At 40.5% G+C, this 22,319-nt stretch overlaps 1 protein-coding gene across 4 annotated transcripts in view; it reads left to right on the top strand.

Moving 5' to 3' along the window:
• fermt2 (FERM domain containing kindlin 2) overlaps positions 1–22,319 on the top strand; it is a 62,710-nt gene that overhangs the window by 6,921 nt on the left and 33,470 nt on the right. For all 4 annotated transcript variants that reach the window (XM_084741955.1, XM_084741954.1, XM_084741953.1 and 1 more), the window contains exon 3: positions 16,848–17,081. In XM_084741955.1, the coding sequence (XP_084598081.1) occupies positions 16,848–17,081 (234 nt within the window). The remainder of the gene's footprint in view (positions 1–16,847; positions 17,082–22,319) is intronic.

The following is a 22,319-nucleotide window of genomic DNA, read 5'->3' as shown; positions in this document are numbered from 1 at the left end:
ACCTGATCCAAACACAAGTGATGCTCAGGTAGCTGGCATGAAACCTTTATGTCCAGCAGTTCTTTAAAGAGATGTTCCCTCCCAGTCTCTCCGCTATTAACCTGCTCATAACTTTGTCCACTTAAGTGGTCAAGGTGACAGATCTCTAGTGGAGTTATCCTTGTTATCATAGGTAAAGAGCACCATGATTGTTTTCTTTTGTAGTAGTCTCAAAAGACATAAGGTGGGATTTGTGTATTCCAAATCATCTCATTCAAGAAAGCCTTGGTTAATGTCCTTAATATTATATTTAAATCCCCCTGACATTATCATACTACTACTACCATTACTGCTGTTAAATGAGTGTACTTAGGTGAGCTTAAAGGTAACAGACCCTCTGATAGAGAACCAGAACTCTTGCATTGACATTAACCTCTTCTGTGAGCACTGGAGAGTGTCTTTGTGCCTCTTGACTGGTTTCACAAAGTGAGTGTGGGGACATTTTATTTGACTGCCACCTCCCTCCTGCTCTGAGTCAACAGGTTGTTTTGCATTGTAATCATTAACTGGCCCACAACATGGGTTTTCCACATGGGCACACACTGCAGAAGACTGTACACTGTTTGTGAGACCCTGACACACAGTATTTTGGGTAACTGGCAATGTAGATATGCATTTGATAGTTTATTTTTAAATATTTGGTATACTGTGTTCTTATAATCTGTATTGAGCTGTTTAAACTCATTTTATGATTTGGCATGATGATTTTTCAATGGATATTTGTCTCTCTCTTCTAGTGTTCATTTATGTATTTAACTTGCTGCTGAAACACAAGAATTTCCCAATTTGGGTTCAAAAAGGTACTCCTACCAACCAACCTACCTGTCTGTCTATTTGAATATCTGGAACATTTTCGACCAGAAATAACATCTCAAACATGACACATTTTCAATTGAGACCTTGGAAAAACCAACACCACGCTATATATTAATGTGTAAGTGTACAGTCTGAGGTGAGACATCAGTCTGTCCAAGTTAATCTTTTACATCATGAGATTAAAGAAAACGGTACGCAAACAGTTCTCATGTGACGCCCTTCTGTGGGAAAAATGTTCAGGGTCTTTCTTTTGTCAGTAAGCTGGTGACGGTGTTGCTGCGCAGTCATCACTGAACACCTCTTAAGTGCTGTCACATACCTACTGTTGCATTGACTGATATGTTGGATGTGGTGGTTATACATAGATACTGTACATGTGCACGCATACATGGAGCTGTGTTAAAGGACACGTAGATACCATTGAGTTTTGGCAGGCAGTGCGTCAGTCTCGCGTTGAAAGGACATCCTGGTGCAATGACGAATCTCTCTCTGTCCTTCCCCCTTCACTGTCTGTCTCCCCGTCCCTTACACTCCAAAATGAAGGACTTCTTGTGATTCAGTAATTGCCGTCCTCAAGGCCGACCGTGCTTGGTGTCATGTTTTTTTTTCCTCTCATAATCATTTGTTGCTGTATGTAGAAGCTTTCAGAAGCAGTGGAAATGCGCTGACGTCTGCAGTCTTCAGTACGACGGCGAATGTTCTCATTAGTAGTATTTATGCATGCGTTTCCACACGTGAGCAGGGTTGGGCGGTGGTGTCGGTGGGTGTGTCCCGTCCACATGTATCCTGCTCCCATCTTTCAACTCTTCCTGTGAGCTGCAGGTCTCTCGTCCACATCGCAGGCTCAAATGGCCTTCGATAATGGATTAAATAGACAAATGCCAGGAAGGCACTTAGCTATTGATCACACTAGCGAACGCAGCCTCCATCCATTTCCCCTGCAGCGCTCCAGGAGAGCAGCAGTATTTAAAGCCAGCTGATTGAGATCCCCTGCTCCCGTAATCCTTTCATCCTTCCGCTGCTTACCATCACTGCTGCTTTGTCTCACTTTGTTGATGTTTACCAAAAGTGCCGCCCTCCTCTCTAAAAGCTAATATTGTGCATTTAGAGGGGAAAACAAATGTTGCACAAACAACATTAGATGGCGAAGTTTTATTAGATTTAAAGAGATTGTTCCTGAGTTACATAGCTTTCAGGTCTGGTAAACTATTGCTTACAGTAAGTGCTAAGGCTATCAGTGTTTCTCCTTCCTTAAATGCATTGTTATTGTGCAGACACTAAAGGTGGAAAGAAACTTTTTTAGTGATAATGGTGTACTCCATGTCAATACTGTGAAGCCTATAGATAAGAATAATACATTATAGCTAAATGTACAAACCGCTTAGAATGAGTCAAGAAAACTAAAGTGAGGGTCATTACACACACTGTGACTATAGTGCCATCATGGAGAAATACTCTAAAACCCAACACATCTACGCTGTATGATCTTTCAAAAAGAAATGCCTGGTAAAAGAAAAAGAACACACTTCAAAGAATAGTATTCTGATTTTTTTTTCAAATGTGCACAGTCCTTTATTTGCTTTTGGTTTCCAAATAGTATCCAAAGATGATTATAGGCATACTTTACAGAGCTCGTGGTGAGTCAGATTAAAATTTAGAGTTTTGATTCGAGGCAGGCTGCTTTACCATGATTTGTAGTGCTAATGATAGCTGATCACATGGGAATATGATGTGTTCAAATGACCTGTTTACAAAACCTCCGATTATTCTTTTCTTATTATTGGCTATAAACTAATCCCTAGCTGTAAAACAACAGGAATACTATATATCATTAGCCATTATTTGCCCTGTCAATTATAGTAAAGCAGCCTCCAGATCGAACAATATTATATCATGTTAACAATATTTATTTATCCTAAACTCAATAGCATTAAGGGACACCTCACTTTCAACATTTTTTTCAGTTTGCTATGGAGAGCATTTTAATTTGACTCAGCATGAGCCTAGTAATGTGCACCTAATCATTTTTGGATTAGGCTTGGGTAATATCTGTTTTTTTTTAATACCTTCCTAACACTTTACTGGCGTATACACTTTTATGGTAGTATTTGTTTGGAAAAAAAAAAGTTTAAAATGGCTCAACTCCACTGTACTCTACTGCGCTGTAGTCCTCCCTTAATGTAGGTTGAGGGGATTTTTAGTTCATAGTGAGTTCTCTAAAGTGTGTTCTTTCATTTTTTTTTTTTTTTTTTTTTTACGTTTGATGAATTTCTTCATCAAAGGTAATTCAGTGTATATACGTTGGGTTTTAATGCTATCCTCCATGCATCTCCCAAAGGTTTTAATAGATCAGGAATCAAACAGGGCATAGACTGAGATGTGACTATGATGTAATGACCCCTCCTTCTTTTTTAGTTTCCTTGGGAACGAATAGCATTAGCTTGCAAACGTGAATGATTGGTGAGAATCCTGCTGGAGGTATCCTGGTTGTATTTGGCTCTGCTTAGCCTCACAGAAGACAGCTGAGGGTAGAGGGAGTGGATGGAGCAGAAAAATGGGAGGGAAAGAGAGATGAAGGGGGGGGGGGATGTGTGGAGCTCCTCTCTCCGTCCCTCTCTCTTCTCGTTGTGACGTTAGCCACGCTGCTAGAATTCCATAAAAGTCTTTGACGAAGCAGGAAATGACTTCCAGGGTTTGGCATGTTGTTCTCTGGTCGCTGCCGTCATTTCTGGATTCTCTGCTGCCTGCTTCATCCTCCTCCCCCCTCTTCTCTCTGTCAACCCTCCCTCTTTTCCTCTCTCCTACTTCATCTACATTTTGTGGAAAATATTTTTATTATTTTGTCTCACCTCTTTTTTACTTTTGGCAGCCATGTCTTACTATTTGACACCATCCACTCCTCCAGCCACGTAGCAAGGCTTCATAATCAATAGAAAATTAAATGAAAGTACATAATGTTCACTTTCTCATGGTTACTGACCCAGGTTCATGTACACACTGACTGTTAAATGTTCCATAAATAGAACTTGAGCAAACTAATTGGTCTGGTGTGGCTCTGATAGTTCATGCGGTTGTTTCCAGTGAGGGGGCCGCAGTTTTTGGCTGCCGTACCACCAGCCAGCCGCAGAGAACTTTCCCTGCATGTCAGAGAAAATGTGTGTTTTGTATTTATGATGACCTACATATTCACATCACAAGCGATTCAGCGAATGTCATCATCCCCCATTGATTTCAGTTTTGCTGGAGCAAATCATGTAGGAAATAGATCTGAAATTAAGTTTTGAAGTCTATTTTTTCCTCTCTGTTCAGGGCCACCTCTAACAAGACAGCACGCAAACATCAGTAATTGTCATATTGTTAAATTAGAGATGACTTAGAAGCGATTCTAACGTTTCCTCTGAGCAACTTTGTTTTCAAGATATGTTTCCACTTTGTCAGCTATTTGGATTCTGTGTCATTTTTGCATTGCCAAGATGCCGTGTGTTGGAGGTTGTGGTGACCAGAGGGAGATGTCTTTGGTTTGACAATGGAGTGCAGGTTTCATTAGGAAACAGACGCGATTTAACACAGGATGCTGAACTTCCTCTGGGCTTTTTTTAAGCGCCTTCTCCCTTGTGCCTTACTTGCATTCTTGCCTTCCTGCCCTCTCAGTGTCCCCTTACTCACTGAAGGAAAGGACGGGTCTTCAGATGAAGAGGTGAGATACCGTAGTCATATCTGTCCTGATGATGTGAGAGTTCCGAACAGCTCACATCTTTGCACTCATTACCTCATAGGTGGCTTTAACCACTTTCCCTCTCCTCATATCATCTTGCCGTGACACACAGTTCAGATATATTGCCCTGTGTAATGAGACTCATTGATTGCAACTGTGGAGCCGTCTTAAACGCTTGGCGTTACGGAGTGAGAAACGGCCTGGCAGTGTGTGTGTGTGATCATCTTGCTCTCTAATCTCTTTGACAGGAAGTAGTTAGCCTAAGTAGTGGTCCTGCCCAGGCCAGAGCTTTCCTGTTTCACCAGCAAGATGCTACAGTGATTGTGCTGCTCTGCACTCATAGTGCTCACACACAGACCCACAGCCTATATATTTACATACATACTCATTGTTTCCCTTATATAGAGAGTTAATTTTAGCTGTCCACACAAATAGATCTGCCCCAAACTAAAAGATTTTCAAAATATTTTAATGATTTTCTTCTAAGGTGGTGAATTGTATTGATATTAACTTGTTTGGAACGATACAATATCCACTAATTATAGTATCAAAAGATAGTATAAAGAATTATCTAAATAGTTTGAAAAAAATATTTGCGATTATTTTTGACTGATGTGATTTGCAATAGTATTTTGACACACATTTTCCCTTTAACAAATACTGATGTTTTCTGTACCAGCACTGTTGCCATGTCCAATGAAAAAAAACGTACTTCCAGAATATCACCTTTTCAGGAGCTCAGAAAAGCAGCCATGTTGTCAGCGCTGGGGCAATGCATTTTTCAGATGATCCAGTGGCTTTGTAAACAGTTTGTCTGACTTAAGAAATAGGAGAAGTGTCTCAACTTATAAAGGAGCATTCGCTCCTTCAGTTTTTCCAAAAAATTCAAAATCACCAAATTTGGAGATGAATGTTTATTTTGTTTTTGTTTTTTTACAGGACAGCAATGATGTGTCACCTGATGCTTTAGTACTTTGATGGAGAATTTAAAGGAGATTGTGTCAAGGGAAGAAACCAGCTGTGGTGATGAATCTGTGCTGTGCCACCAAGTTAATTAATGTAAATTTGAGCAAGGAAAAGTTTCTGTTAATGTTCTGTTAAGTTGAGCTGAACTTGACTTGGACAGCTGTTAGTTTCAGTGTACTCTCTCGATGAGGGGTCATGTGGGAACACTGTCAGCTGCTTCGTTCTCCAAATATCTCTTGATGCATTATTCAGGTAGCAGGATTTCTAGAAACTCTGGTCTCTTTAAATATGTGTGTGTGTGTATATATATGTGTTTAAAAAGCACAAAAGCACAGAGGAGGAAGATTTTTTTTATTTGGATTTTGAGAGTACAGTTGAAATGTTGAAAGTTAAGTCCATTATGGTCAGTGTGGTGTATTATTTTTTATTCTAGACATTTTGACTTTATTCTCAAAATACAAAATTAAAAAAAGTCTTCCCCCTTTTTTTTCCTCTTAGTTTTCTGTTGTACAGTTTGCCGTATTTGGAATATCTCACCTTTTCTTGTCCAGTTTTCACTCTTTGTCCACTTTCATGGAGGCACTGCTGTGCTTGTTAAGGATGATTTAATTAGCTATGTCTGGCATCTTAAACATGTAGTGGAACAAACTTTCATGGCTCCTCTGGGAATTTGAAGTTTGTTGATTTTTGTCATTCTCAACTTCCTGTAGTGGCCGGCAGCAAAGTGGATCCAGTGGAAGGAAATGTTAGAGCAGCTCATTGTTGTTGCTAATACCACACACCTGTATGTCAGTGGAGTAAACTGATATGTTTTTGTCTCGGTTCTCAGCCCACATTTCATTCACTTAAACTTTTCCCCACCTCCTGGTCTCTGTACTCCCACTTAAACAGAGGAAAGGGAGGTGTTTGTTTTCATAAATAAGGGATGAGGGTTTATTAAGGTTATAGTGTCAGAGCATAAGTTGTGCAAAGTTCAGACAGTTGTGCAGCTAAATCGTCCTTAAATCTTTACATAATTAACATGCCAGCCAATTTAAAGTCAACAATGATTCCCTCTCATTTCATTTTCTCATTTGCTCCTTGAGCTGCAATTAGTTGTCAACTACTAAATTAAACGTTAAGTATTTAATCATCGATCAATTGTTTGATATAGTTTTTGTAAGCGAAAATGTGCAAATTCTTTCATTTCTACTGCTTATATGGCGTAATTTCTAGTTACTCTAGCCCTACTTTAACTTAAAATGAGGGAAAAAATGACAATGAGTAAAAGGATGAGAAAAAATCTGCATTTAGTATCTTATTAATTATTAATGACTTATCAGTTTTCACCATTTTCTGACACTTGATGGACCAAACGACTAATAGATGAATTGAAAGTTTGCTCCACAGCAGGTGCAAAATGATGCAAATAGCATAAAATATGTTAAAATTGCTTATTTAGTCTGCCTGCGGTCAAACAAAACACTAAATATACAGTTGGAAACTTTGTGATCAGAAGAGACTCTTCATTAATTAATAAATCGAGTATTTGTTTCAGCACTGCTATATATTGCCTAAATATTTAACGTGGAAACAGCCTCAAGTACTCAGAGGACCAAGTCACTTAACCATATAAGTTTACTTGATGGTTTCTAGAGAAATGGAGCCTGATGCTGGGGAGCATCTGAGCTTCCTGTTGAACTCACGGAGGCATCAGTGGGACGTCTTATCAACGTCCTGAGGGGACGTCTGGCAGGATGCATACATGGATAGAAGGACAGATGAATATTGTCTATCTGCTCCATTGATCTTAGTCCCAGAGTTTCTTTGTAATGTCATTATTCCACCGGGTCCCTGAACACCTAATTGTATCAAGCTGTGTCAGGGCGGAGGGGGAGTACCCCCACTGTTTTGCTGTGTTTGGAAAATGACACAAATGGATACAAACTATCTGTCTCTAAGGAGGTTTCCTCTAACAGGCCTCCTGGCCTCTCCTAATGCATCAAAGACAGTACTGTTGCACTCTCTGCTTACTGTAACAGGCTGGATGCTCCTAAATTTCCTGTTAAGATTTTAGATATTCACTCCACTCTGAGGAAATGTCCTTATTGTCTTTTAGTGGGTATAGAGCCTGATTCTGATTCTACCTCTTCACCTGCAGACCTTTGTTCCTGCAAAGTGATGCACCAAAGCTTCAAATCCCAGATGGACAAGCTGAGTGATACTTAATTTATTATTTAGGCTATAGATAGATGACCATGTTCTGGGTTTGTGACAGTGTGTGTGGTTGTTGTTTAATCAGACAGCATCTTCATTTCTGCAACTTATGCTCCAGAAAACAGAAGATATTTGGTTTTGGATTGGATTTATCTGTCTGTATGTGCAGTGTATCCCTTACAGGATGACTCAGCCCCATGGAAGAAACAAAATATTCTATGTTGTTGTGGGCTATTTATTGGATTTATGTGGACTCTTTTCATCTCAGCACAGTGAGAGAGCCTTAATTGTATTTACAGTTGCGCAATTTCTCTCTTCTTAGGTGAAAACAGGTGAGGTGACATTGTTGGTACCGTGATGTAACCTGGTGCTTTTTATGTGGTGTATCGGTCATATCAAAACATATCAGGCAATTTGGACTTGTGTGCTTGGATTAATTTCACATGCAGTTACAACACCAGTTTTAATTTTGTTTTAATCAAAAACATATTTCCTTGCATTCCCTTTTTCCCAGTGTTTTCACCAGTGTTTTGGAAAAAGGAAATGACACAAGTGATAGACAAACCAGCTTTAAAAGTGATGTATTTTCTTTTTTAAATAAGTTCTGTGCAGTGGATCAGATTTAATCAGATGTGATGAGTGGTTCATTTGGATTTTGAAAAGAAGCTGATAAAGTTTTTTTGGCGAGTCTGCTTTGGTACTTAAGCAAATAAACTTAAAAGTGTTACATTTTAGAAAGGACTTTGGTTGTGGTGGTAGAAGGGGAACATTTTGGCAGTTGAAGTACAACACTTTTGAACTGAATGAATATCTGTCACAACATCCCCTGACTCCTTTTAGACCAGCCATGACCTTAAAGGATCTCTGTGTATCACTGACCTCAGTGAACCTTTTGTTCTCTTATTTCTGCAGCCTAAAAAGCTTTAATGGCAGCATTAAGTGTCCCTTTGTCCAAATGATTTGTCAGGTAATGTTTGAGTGCTTGAAACGGTTCAAGCTTTGCAGAGTCTGGGTCTTAAGTCGCTGTGTATTGCATATTTAATACCTGTGATAAATGGCCCAATTGATTGACTGTTGGCAAGAAGCTGAGCTGTTGTATAATAACTGACAGAAATAAGCTCAGCTAACCTTGTTCAACTCAGGTTGTCAGTAGAAACCACTTGAGTTTTAATGGTATTGGTTAGCAAGTACCCGAAGGACACAGCTGGAATAGATGAAAATATTAGGCAATGATTTCATCTTTATGGGGAAAATGATGTGTTGCCAGTATTACTCACTCTTGGTTGTGTTCTAGAAGAAACAGATGCAAGTATGACCTCTGGATTTAACTTGTTATCTGATGATCATTTGTCACAAGTCTAGAAACGAGTTTGTCTGCTGTCACATCTGTCTGTGACTGACACAGAGTGATAATGTCTACTTAATGCCACATACATTGTCTTTACAATGAGTCAAGGTATCGTTGAATTCACTGTATCACGTCAATCTTCCACTGTTATCTCATGTGACTCTCTATCTCATGTCTGCCATACAGATATTGTCATCACCTGTCTCTACCGAACATGTTGTGTACGTGTTGGTGAATGCTGTCTAGCGTGAGTGAGTGCCTAAAGGCCATTTACAGTAGATCTAATTTAAGGACAGTGCAGAACAGTTGCTTCCTGTATCTTTGCTTGTCAATACCGACCTTCACCCTGCTTCAGACGGGAAAATATATTTAGAAAGAGAGGAGCTTTCATGTTGTAGAAGGGAGGGATAAACTGTGTGTGAGAGAGACAGAGAGAATAAGACTTGCAGCTCTGCGTCTTTGTTGTGTATGAAAACAAGTCGTCGCCTCGCTCCACTGCCCCCGCGGCGTCAGCCAGGAGTCACCAAGGAAACGGCATGACCAGCCTCACCCAGCTGTAATGTTTTTATCAGCTGGCGGCTGAAAATGACAAAGCCGTGCACTGCATGGCCGTGGTTATCACTGATGGTTAACAGCATGGCTGTGACAGCTCGTGAAAAACATTTTCAGAGAAAAGTCCTGATTGTAAGTGTGTCCATTCTTAAATCACCTCCATCAATGATGGTGCAGATGTATTTTGCTTTAGGCGTCAGCTGACTGTCACTGCTTTGCTGGTGCCTAATAAAGAGTGAATGAGTCATTGAGTGCACGTGCAACAGCAAGGATTTTTCATCTGCAACTACAATGACTACTTGATTAATATATTAATTGATCGTGTTAAGTCATGTTAAGATTTAGAGCGGAAATTCCAAACATTTGACAGCTCTAGCTAGTCACATGTAGGGATTTACTGCCATTCTCAGCCTTATGTGGTACTAAATTGAATATCTTTGGATTTTGGACTGGAAATCATCTGGAGACACTTCTCCCTGTCAAAGCAGTCAGAGAGTAAAGGGAAGAGGTGTTGCTCCCAAGAGGCCAAGACCAGAATGCTACTGGTCAAATAGGACAATATGTGGTTTGAGAGGGCTATAAAGGCACAATATAAAAAGATGTTATTGGTCCAATACTGCCCTGCCAGACGCCAAGATGCCACCAAAACACTCAAAAGAATGGAAGTTAAAACAAAAAGAAATTGAATTTGAATAAAGTACTCCATTGGTATCAGTATCACTTTAAGGGTACTGGTGATTGAACTGGTATCATTTTTTTTTTTAAATAAAACCCATCCCCACAAACAGCTGAAAGTGTCATCACCAGCTACCAAATCTGTGTGTTTGTGCGCAAATGTGTGTTAGCAACAAGGAAATGTCTACTCAGCTGCAGAAATCTTTACCGTCTGATGTGAAGGCAATTAAATTTTATGCAGGAGATAAAATTTGAAATGGTATACGTTTAGTATTTTTGGCTTGTAGACTTTAATTCTGACTTTCCACTCCCTCGCGCTTACTTTGGCTTGCTCTGTCTCATGAGCTCCTCCCTCCTTGTCCTCTGCTCATCCTCCTCATCTCTCCCTCTTATGCCCTTTCTCTTACTCCGTCTCTCTCATCCTCTCCTCTGTCCCGTCCCCTCCCCCTCACAGAAAGGCCTCCATAAACATAGCTGCCTCCTAATGTAAACACCACAGATACTCTTCTGACAAGCAGGGGAGGGATGGAGAGAGCAAAGGGAAGTTATGGGAGGAAGAATTCAGTTTCCTGTATTATCTAAATGAAAGCCTTGCAAAGTGGGCACATTTTTGCCTAATGTGCAACATTTTAAGCATAAATTCACAGTTTTAGCTGCCCCTTTTTGCTTAATTGCTCTGTAAAATACCCCATATGTCTTTGTAAAGTCGTATTTCTCGCTGCGGTATCTGGTGCACAAAGCCGAGGAAGTGGTCTTGGTCTCGGGAGCTGTCGTGGTGGTGATGGTGGTGAATGAAAATAACTCAGTTTGACAGAATTTATGGATTAATTTAGCTTGTTAAAGAACACACACGCGCAAACACACACAGCTAATGTAGTTAATGGATGGATAAGAACACCCTCCCCTCCGACAGATCCCCAAACCTGTGCTCACAATCTCTGTATCATCTTTCACGTCCTGCAGAGGTCATAAAACATGGTTTTCCCATTCTGTTTCTCCTCCTCTTGTCTTTCAGGCCCTCCTCATGCACACACACACACACACACACACACACACACACACACACACACACACACACACACACACACACACACACACACATCACTCTGTGGGCCCACATTTAATGCACCCAATTACTTAGGCCCCCGCTCCTCTGGCTGCTGCATTACGTCAGGCTTGGCAGGCTGTATTTTTAGCTTGGAGATGCCATTGGCCCTCCCTCCCTCCCTCTGTGTGGATTGAGTTACCACCTTGTTGCTGAAAGAACCCAATGGACGCCTACCCGAGCTGCCCTTCGTCCAATCACAACACATCGAACCACTGACACAAGCAAGCAGAAGGAAAGACTATGTCCGTTAAGGTTTTTTGGCGGTGGGCAGCAACAAGGAAACAGTGGAGCAGGGCCCATTGAGAGCGTGTTGAGGGTAATGGGGACCAGCCAAGACGTGCATTCATGCCTCACCACAGACTGTATGGTGGCCGTGCATGCTGAGTATGAGGACGTTTCTATAGAGCGTGGTCTGTGGTGAAGACCTGAGTGCCAAATGTTAATGCTAGCTATTCTGCATTGCTCCCAGACACCAGAAATTACAAGGTTGTAAGAGGAAAAACTGTGAGCAGCAGAGTTATGAAAATATATGCATGTCTATTTTCAATTTTCCTCTCCTCGCTCCCTCTCATTATTTCAGCTTTTAATAGCTGTAGTACACTTAAAGGAATAGTTTGTATTATTTGAAGCAGGGTTGTATGAGGTACTTATCAGTGTATTAGTGTATTAGCTACGGTACATGGAGGTCAGCACGTGCCCAGTTTGGAGAAGCAGAGGGACATCAACTTGGCAAAGCAATGTACTGCTATGGACAGGGGCAGCAACTAAAACCACTTGGCCACTTAAAAAAAAGGTCTACTTAAAAAATCAATATCAGTTTAAGTGTACGCTATATTTCGAATATTGTCACAGCCTTACATTGCAACTGGTGGGAAACTGCTGTTATATCATATAAGTCATATATCGTCGTCTGCAAACCAACCACATTCTATAGGCGAAATCAGTAATTTTACTTTGCAGAACATGGGGTTTGCTGGTCTACTGCTGCCTCAATCAGTTAATTTGGTTGTGTTATACGAACTAACCTTTTAAAACATCAAAGTCACACAATAACACAAACAAATTTACCAATTGAGCCAGTAGTAGACCAGCAACTTCTGTGTTCTGTGAGGTAAAATTACTGCTATTGTTCATGGAGTGTGGTTGGTTTGGAGAGAGAATGATATTTGGAATTCAGAAAAGGATGTCAAATGCCAAGGTTAAGCGCTGAAAATATTCTAAACATGGGGTTGATATCTTTTATTTATTTTTTTAGCTGGGGCTTTTTCAAGAGGCTAAAATACCTTTTGTTGCTGACCCTCTCCACAGCAGTTTATTGCTTAACGTCTGTGCCGGTACTCTTCTCGGCTTCTTCTAACTGGGGGCATGCCAGCCAGCACATACTGTAGCTGATACGCTGACAGCCCCACATCAAATCATCCAAACTATCCCTGTATGAGTGCGGTTTCCGTGATGGTAGCAATGAAGTTGTGTTCTACACAGCTGAGGCATCAGAATGGAGCGATGACAGCCAGACCTCATGCTGCTTGAGCAACTCACAGAGGGACTTAGAAAGAAAGCTTGGAATGTTTTCACTGAAGTACCAAGTGCCCCCCCCCCCCCCTCCGGAGTAAACAGGATAAAACCCAACAGCTTGACAAACAACTCCCCCACACAGATCAATTCACACAGTCCTAGGCCTTCACAATGACATCTGAATTGAGATGCTTGTGGTCACTCCTCTTCTCCAACTTCCCCTGCCATCTTAATCGCCAGTGTAATCTCTTCCTCATTCCAGTTTGCTTTACTCACATCACAGCACCCAATCTGTTGTTTCACCTACTCACCCGCTAATCCTAATTATTCAACTTTTAGACGGGATCAGCAGGCGAGTGTCAACAATGCATATGGGTGCCCCTATGTAAAGTTGAGGTCAGGGGAAACAATGGCACTGCATGGAAACAGAAGGCCACTCAAGGTTTAGGTTACCATGGCACCCAGCTGTTTGACATATGGAAGAGGTCAGCGTAGAGCAGCGTTCAAAATCGTTCCCCTGGATTTTTAAAATTGTTACCATATTCCTTTCATAATGAACAGAAGCAGTGTGCATGTGTCAGTGTTGGATTTCAATGGAAAAATTACAATTTGCCATGTTAATGTGTGTCTGCGCTCTGCTGTTTGCTTTCTGTGTATCAGTAAGTAATTGTAGTCCATTATGGCTCCAGTTTGTCCATTAGTGGCTGTGACCTTCCTCATGTAATAAGTGGATGAAATATGCTGATGCTACATTTAGATTATGTGCTTCCAGCCTTAAATACAAAATAGATGCACTTCTGAATGAGGGTCAAAATGCAGCTCTTGTTTTTAACCTCAGGAATAAGGCTGGGTATAGAAACGGATACCAGTTCTTGACTGGCCAGTATTGAAATATTGATAAGCTTCTGGAATACCGCTATTGGTATTTATATAACGTTATATCAACAACAAACAGGGCAAAAGTATTGCACCAAATTCTAAGAATATCGATAAGCAGTAGCAGTATCTATCAGGGACAGTAAAATCGTAATGATACCCGCCCCTACTCAGGAGTAGTCATCATCATTACAGTGATTTCTGGCCCTAAGGCACAGATATTTTGATTAATTTCTATTTAGTCATCAGTGAGATGCTGCTGAAACATCTATTGATTAATCTGTTAGTATCTCAACAGAATATTAATCCTCAACCAGTTTGATACTTGAGTAATCATCTAAGTCATTCATCAAGGAGAAGTTCTAAACATGTGCTGTCAGAAAGAAAATTGGAGTCGGCTAAAGTCTGAATCTGCAGGTCATCAGTGCATCTCTGGTTACCACATGTAAAAAAAACACCTGCCTAAATTGTTTGAAATGGCAAACTTAAATATTCTATGTATCATACATACAAAAAATATACCAAAAAGCAAAAAAGTTAGCTAGGTGACAAGAATAATATAAATTTACTGTGTATTATATATCTATTGTCTGGCCATGATTCTACTGTAGATGACGTCATTTTATTATACATCTCTGCACATGTCTATAAACACTCTTGCTGCCACAGCTGTTTATAAGTCGAAACAGTTCAGATGAACTGCTTTTATTAAAGGATGACTGAGCAAACTGACGTCTGTGTCTGGACACAGTGACTCTGAGAGGAGGGAGAGAGACAGAGGATAGGCTGGAGAAGCGATGATGGTGTATGTGGGTGGAGGAAATGAGACACCGCTTTGGGAAGTGCCTTCCTGGACTAATGCCGGAGTAATGACATCACTACTCCAGGGGAACATCTGAAAGTATAATAGGCTAAAAACTACAGGCCTGTTCACTCCATCTTGACCATTGTAGACCGCTGTGGCATTTATACTAAACATAAAGTAACAGGGTAAAAAAATAGCTAATAGATATTTTTAACACTTTCAAAGCTACTTGCCCCACTATTCATCTTAGATTACATTTTGAATGTATCCCAGTAAGGTGATAAATAGATAAGAAATGGTTGCAAAGGAGCTCTCACTCTTTGAATGCATTTTACCTTTTGTTTTGAAGTGATTTTGAGCTCAAACACAAGTTCAGCCCTTTACAATGCTGCTCGTATAGAAACCAGAGCAAGGTGATCTGCACAAACAGCTGCTTTGAGTTCCCTTAAATCCCTGCGGTTTTCACCTTCTCCCTTGAAGTCAGACATACACACCATGAGACCACAGGTCCGTCCCCATTGTGCCGAGCCCCTGCGGAGCAAAGGCCTGGGAGCTATGTGGGGTTTTGGGTGGCTTGTGTCTGCTTTAGGGGGATCACAGTGCGACTTTGGAACAAAGAGGGAGGTATGAACCTGATATCCCCACAGTGTCACACAAACAGCCACGTCTTTCACGCACTCAGTCGTCTCCTCCCGCTCACTTTGACTTCACCGCCCTCGTGAAAACCTTTTCTGTGCCCCCTCTTCACCCCAGATGTGACCCTTTGCCCTAGAGGGACATATTTGGTGAGCTCAGGTCAGTACAGTGTGATGGATACAGACTGAGCGCTCTAGTTACACTTTCCTTTTGCTGGCAATATCTTAGCCTTGCTGTCAGTAGATATAAATGTCACTTAATATAGTAGGGTTAATATTTTTCATGGAAATTTCACATCTACACATTCTATCTCAAGAAGAGAAGCACACTATCCTGGGAATCCTTGGAAAGGCACTTGTTTTTAAGGTATAACTTTAGCTGCAGTCAAAACACATCGGTCACATTTCAAGCAACACCAAAGGAGAGAAATGGGTCTTCAACTTGACCGCTTAACTGTATTATTTGGTAGTATTTAGAATTATTTAAGAAGAAGAATGCAATTTATATTATTCAACATTAGGATGAATGTGTTTGTACATTTGTGCATGTCTTCACTGTTTTTAAGTGACTGACGTGTGTTGACAAAATGAAGATTAACCCTGGTATGATACTGAGACTGGCCATGTGCCTCTTTTGCTCCCTAATTAATGAAGGATGAGGCCTTTATGGAAAAAAATCAGTGTCCTCACCTAAACACAGGAGACTTTAATTTCTCCTGACTTTGCTGCAGTAGGTTTATGTGATGTGGTTTATAGTGTAAACAGGAGTATCATGAGTTGCATTTGTATGTGTGAGAATATTTAGGAATTTGTATGCTGATATTATGTGTCTGCTGTTATTTTGTGAGTTTTCTTTTTTATGATTACATTCGCATTTGATATTTTGTTTAATGTTAAATAATACAGTGTTCTAGCATGCTTTGGGCTTTCACAGAACGCACACTTTGCGTCTTCATTGTTCAATCTTTTGAAGTATTTCCATACAAAGCTGGTGGCAGAGATTGTGATGTGTCAACCTTATTTAGATGATAGAGCCAACAAGTTATTGCACCAACTGTATTAATGGTCTGAAGTGTTTGAATGCATGGGGCTTTGTTTTTAATAAATACTTAATGAACTCTTTCAGTGTGCTTTACCTGGACACACAGCTGTTGAATATGAATCTTAAAATAGACTTTTATTTTTAGGTAATTCCATTTACACCACTTCTATAGTTATCAAAAGTTATAAGTAAGAACAGTACAGAAAAGAAAAAAAGAAAAAAATCAGAACCAAAGCGTTCCTTCTGGCTGAACACAGCACATCCTGCATGCCCCAGATGTTCACAAAACCATCTGTCTTTTTGGTCAGACTGAATATGTTTTAAGAAAGTAAACAAGGCCCACATATTATCTAAATATATTCTTAAATGTTTTAAAAACTTTCGTCCGGTTTTACTGTTACTTCCTGGGAAATCGGAAGTGGTTATGATGGGCATTCCCAGGAATCCTGTTTTCCGAGATTAAACCCTATAATAGCCATGCAGTTCAGCCGCTCAATCCTTTTCATCTTTGCTGTTATTACTAAAACTCACCCAATCTGCTGTTTTCTTCTCTCTGCAGATGTGAAGAAGGACTGGTCAGACCATGCTCTGTGGTGGGAGAAGAAAAAGACATGGCTCCTGAAAACCCACTGGACGTTGGACAAGTACGGCATCCAGGCTGACGCCAGGCTGCTTTTCACACCGCAGCACAAGCTACTGCGCCTCCAGCTGCCCAACATGAAGCACATGAAGGTCAAGGTCAACTTTTCGGACCGCGTCTTCAAGGCCGTGTCTGACATCTGCAAAACTTTCAGTAAGTGGAACGATTGACTGGTGTGCAGCCTTCACAGTTTAAGTGGAGATGTGGAAAACAGTCATGAAGCAAATGTGAGATGAGGTGTGACCGATTGGCAAAGAGTTATGGGAATGAGCGTAGACTGGTGGTCCAGTCTACTTAGCCCTACTAAAGGTGCTCACCCTGCTGAAACTAAAAACGTTTTCCTGTGAGACTATTTTTGGAAAGCCTCTGGAAATGTTCAACATCAGACTTGGTTAATCATGTCCTTCCTCTCACTTTGTTTTCATCCCTGGCAATTTGTTGTGTTTATTAAACATGTTCTGAGCTCTGCATGCTGGAGTCACGTCTGCAGACTGGCAGTCCATTGTTGGCTCTGGAGTCGTGTCCTTGGAACCAGGGCTCCATCGGTCTCACAGTAATGTTTAGTAAATAGAGATTATCAATCTGTCTCAGGTTTATAACACAGGCACACACCAAAGTACAAATACATGTACATGCAAATAACTCGTACTCTTGCTCACTGTCTTTCGTGCTTGGGTTGCCACTTGATAGTCTAACAATGGCACAGCTGTTGGTGCTGAAAATATGTTTAAATGAAAAATAGAAGTTTTCTCTCAATCCTAGATTATGGTGATGCTGGTGCTTCCACTCTTAAACCTCTAGACTTTAGTTTACCATTCTGCGCTCACATTCATCACCGAAGAGCCCTGTGATTCTCACCATTGCATCTGTATAATAAAGTTGGTTGGTTCTCTCTGCTACAGAGGTGTAATAAACACCTGTCCTTTCAACCATGGATCCCTTACTGTACATTCACCAGACTGGCCCGCAGGGTCCTACCAGACTCGTTCCAATATCTATCATATGCTTCAAGTCCTGAGGATTTATTCTGAACTTGGAAAATCTGCCTTTAGTTTTTGTGCACCTGGCTAGTGGTGTGTGGCTGTGCAACATCAGTTATCTGATGTTGTAAATTAATAAAATAATAATTAGTTTAACTGACTAGTATTTCTGGTGCTGTCTATCAAGGGTAGCAGTGTTTAATTGTATAGTTGACTAATCATGCACATCCCTATGAATATCATGGCCAAATATCCAAATTTAAATTTCTCCCATGGTGTAGCTTGGACCCAAGGGTCAGACACTATCGATATCTTCCATCGCTGGCACCACCCTGTCCTGTCACAGATGTGTCAGAGGTCACACACACACCAGACCTCAGTGACCTCTGACCTGCTAACGCCCACTTCCTCGGCTCAGACCTCGCCCCTTGCCCCTGCCTCTTAGTCACTGTCTCCAGCAGGGTTTGCAGGTCTGAAGAACCCCCACCAATTTAAATCTTTCCATCAGGCAGGGTCAGAGCACACCTGTTGTGTCTTTGTCACTGGACTGTGTTCAACAGGCAGGATCAGGAGCCCCAGTGGCAGCTCTGCTATTTTTATTGGCCTCTACAGGTAGCACTCAAACTTATTTTCAATTTAACAGGAATGGAACTTTTTTTTCTGCGGGGTCTGCACAGCAGTTCTATGAAATGAAAAGAACAAACGGGACATTTTATTTTGTGTAAATATACAAAGAGGCTGTTTTGGAAAGCAGAGGCAGGGGGATGGGGGAGAAACAGGCATGTAGTCTTTCTCTCAGCCAGGCCTAGTTAGGAATGTGTCTGCTGCTTCTGTAATAAATCTATTTCAGCTTTGCAGAAATTCAGGACAATTTGCTTTTGGCTGACACTGTGCGTGCCATGATGTAGCATGATCTATGGTGGCTGAGAAGGACCCCTCGGTGTGACATGCCTCTACTGCTGTATTTGTATCACTCTGCATTATTGTTTGCAAAAAGCAGAACTGAGGATAAGGACACTTGGAAAGTTGTTAACTGTAACTGTGGCTATGACAGCTGACTTAGCTGACTTACAGCTGCTCTGCCCTGGAAGCATTTTATTTTTTGTTATCAGGGCAACTTTGAGTTTTACAATTTCCTGTGCATATTTTCTGCTGACTCCTCAGTGAGCTGCTCAGCAAAGAGAATCAGAGGGGACAGGAAGAGACGAGGCCTTTCCAACTGGCCTTCATTCCAGACAGCAGAAAGGGAGGGACAGGCATACTGGAGGATAGTCAGTGGAGATTTATACTTAACGAGTGGCTCCTACTCCCTTTCTCATATTTATTTATTTATAATTGTATTTTTTGCTCTGGTGTGTCCGGCCAGTTGGTCACACAGAAGCTATTTCCTGTTCCAAAAACAAGTGTAGTATTAATCAGACTACAGTTTATTACACTCTAAAATTTAAAAATGATATTATGCTGTCAACCTTCTGTCTGTTATTTTGTAATAATAAACTTTAGAGGGTGGGAAAAATTTGACTCTCATAAGTATCATGATCCTTTTTTTTTTGTTTGCAACTCCTGAATCATTTATTTTTTATTGTTGAATCGATTTTGGCCGAGTGCTACCACATAACATAACATAACACGCTAACATAAATTAGCATCACAGTTGTGGTAATATTGTTTTAAGAAACATACATTTTAGACCACATACTTAACATAAAATGACATGTTTGCTTATATTTTCAGGCATATATTACCTATGATCTGAGGAAACAAACTAATAGCTGCTGACTTAATCTGTTGCTGTGACTTCAACACTCACTGACCAGCTACAGCGAGCACAAAGGGTCAAAACTTAAGCTCAGTGCCCGGTTGGTCTATTTCCTTTTGGCCTAACATCTTATTTCATTAATTATTATGTTTATGGCACTGTCTCTATGAGCAGGAACAGCTAAAGTTTACTTCAAAAAGTATTTTATTCACCAGCATTTTAGCACTGATGCTGCAAATTTAAAACACACAGACTGACTGACATGGTGTGCATTGTTTTTCGTAAATGTGAGGCATGATGTGCTGTTTCTGAAAGTGAATGATTCATCTTTTTGCCGTGGTCTAATAATAATAATAAAAGCAAAGAAAAGCAAACAAAAAAATTGCAGTAAATCATATATCGAATTATAATACATATCAAATCTGCACCCAAGTATGGAAGTATTGAATCTGGAGATAAGCCTGTCATGCCAGGCCTAATTAACATGCAGTAGATTTTTATCTCAAACTTTCTGTTTTGTCTTTTTTTTCATTCTCTTTAGCACAACACACAGTCTGACAGTGAGCAACCCCATACAGTGGAAAAGCATAGAAAATCAACATAACACTCTAAGTTAGCAGTATAAAACCAATTATCCCCGCTGTACTTCTCCCATGTCCATGGCAGCTGTGTCCTGACACAGACACAGTCCATCTGGACTGGCTGGGAACTGAGAGGACTCAGCGAAAGGTTGATGTACTGTAATACATGAAAATCACTCAGTTCCACTCCTGTTTTGACCTCTGGTTCCTTTTGGCAGTTCTTACATCCTGTGCTGCACTACTCACTTGATGGTGAAGAAAATCATTGGGGATTTTCCACTTTTAGTCGCAAGATAACATTTTTGAACTTTGTCAACAATTCTGAGAATTAATTTTGAAGGCTGGAGTGTTTATTGTCTTATAGTGCCAGCTGACACTGTGCAGATATGCTGCAGTGCTGCAACAAAAGATTATTTTCCTTATCAATTAAGCTACAGATTATTTTTTTTATCTGGAGCCCAATTTGGCATCTTTAAATGGCTTATTTTGTCTGACCAACAGTCAACAACCCAAGGATATTCAGCTTACAGTGATGTAAAACAGAGACAAGCATAAAATATTTACTTTTGGGGAGAAGAAACCAACAAATATTTGCCATTTTAGCTGGATGAACAATGATTAAAGGCTAACTATGCAGGATTTTTCCAAAAAACAATGCATAGACCAGGGCTCAATGATAAGGATTGCCCACTTTCCAAGGGCAGGTAAAATGCCACGTCAGGCAAGTAAATCTAGCCACTAGCTTGTTAAAACGGTAACTTGTGTTTTTAACAAGATAAAAAAACAAATTGATTATCGATTAATCATTAAAGTAATTTTTCATATAAAAATGGCAGAAAATGCTGTTTTCAACCTTTCAAATATGGATTTTTCCCACTTCTCTCTGTTTCTTACCATATTAAACTGAATACCTTTGGATTTTAGACTGACAAAACAAAACCTTGGACTTGGATGTTTTTCACTATTTTCTGACATTTTAGAAACATTGCAGCACAAGATTAAAAATGACAATTAACTTCTCTCCTTTTTGTTATTTGATAACTGGTATTAAATATGGCAGTCTGTACAGGACCAAGTTAAAACTGACTGTGGGCAAACAGATTGCACTTGCCTGAGCGGACATGTAGGAAAAAAACATTAAGTTGAACCCTTATAGACTCACACGGAAATAATCACTCTTAATCATCATCCATGACCCACCAGAAGTGTGCGGTGGTGCCTACATCCACCTGTACTTTCTTATTTTCTTATTATTTTGCTGTGCTCGGGACACTTTACCAACCTAAAACATTGACATTTGATGTCCTGGGACTGAGACTCATCAATCAGCTATCTTTCTGGCCTGTTTACAAACAACAGCTGACACATCCTACTTATTTTACCCTGCCGACTAATTACTAATCAGTTATTTCAGTTCTAAAATGCTGCATGAAATGCAAAAGGTCAGGTCTGTAGTTAGGAAAAAATGAATGGCACTGAATTGGCTCCTCAAGCCTCATTTGCTCGGTGAAAAGTCACAGTCAGACAGGAGCTTGTCCCGTCTAGACAACCTGGACTCACTTCCAACACATTAAACACACATAGACCTCCTCCTCTTCCTCCCTATGACAGGAGGCTGTTTTAGTCTTCCTGTGAGCCAGCACACAAAATGTACTCTTCACAACTGACTAACACATGACTGTGGAGCCTGAGGTGGTACAAAAATGAGGCTGCTTCTCTCAGCAAAGCACCACTTCAGGGTAACGAGAGTCAGGCTGCTCCACTTAAAGTACTGTGGGTTTTTTTGTCAGCACTCCTTTGCTACCATGTGTGGGAAAACTGAGACACAATGAAGGCAGCAACAATAGTGTAACATGTGGTTTTTGTTTGTACTTCTCTGAAACATTTCAATGAGACAAATTAATGGCTAGAGAATCGATGACCAGGCAGGAAAGGATGTCGGTATCGCAGAACATACTTAGCACAGTTGACAACTGAGAAGGCATACTGCAGTGAAGTTTTCAGTCAGAGCACTTTATCCTCAAGAAGTCTTTTTAGATATGTGTGGGGCTGTTGCTTCATCATTTTGGTC

The sequence above is a fragment of the Lutjanus erythropterus genome, chromosome 18 (assembly GCF_056507025.1).
Source record: "Lutjanus erythropterus isolate fLutEry1 chromosome 18, fLutEry1.hap2, whole genome shotgun sequence".
Classification (NCBI taxonomy): domain Eukaryota; kingdom Metazoa; phylum Chordata; class Actinopteri; order Lutjaniformes; family Lutjanidae; genus Lutjanus; species Lutjanus erythropterus.
This window is presented reverse-complemented; position numbering and strand designations above follow the sequence as displayed.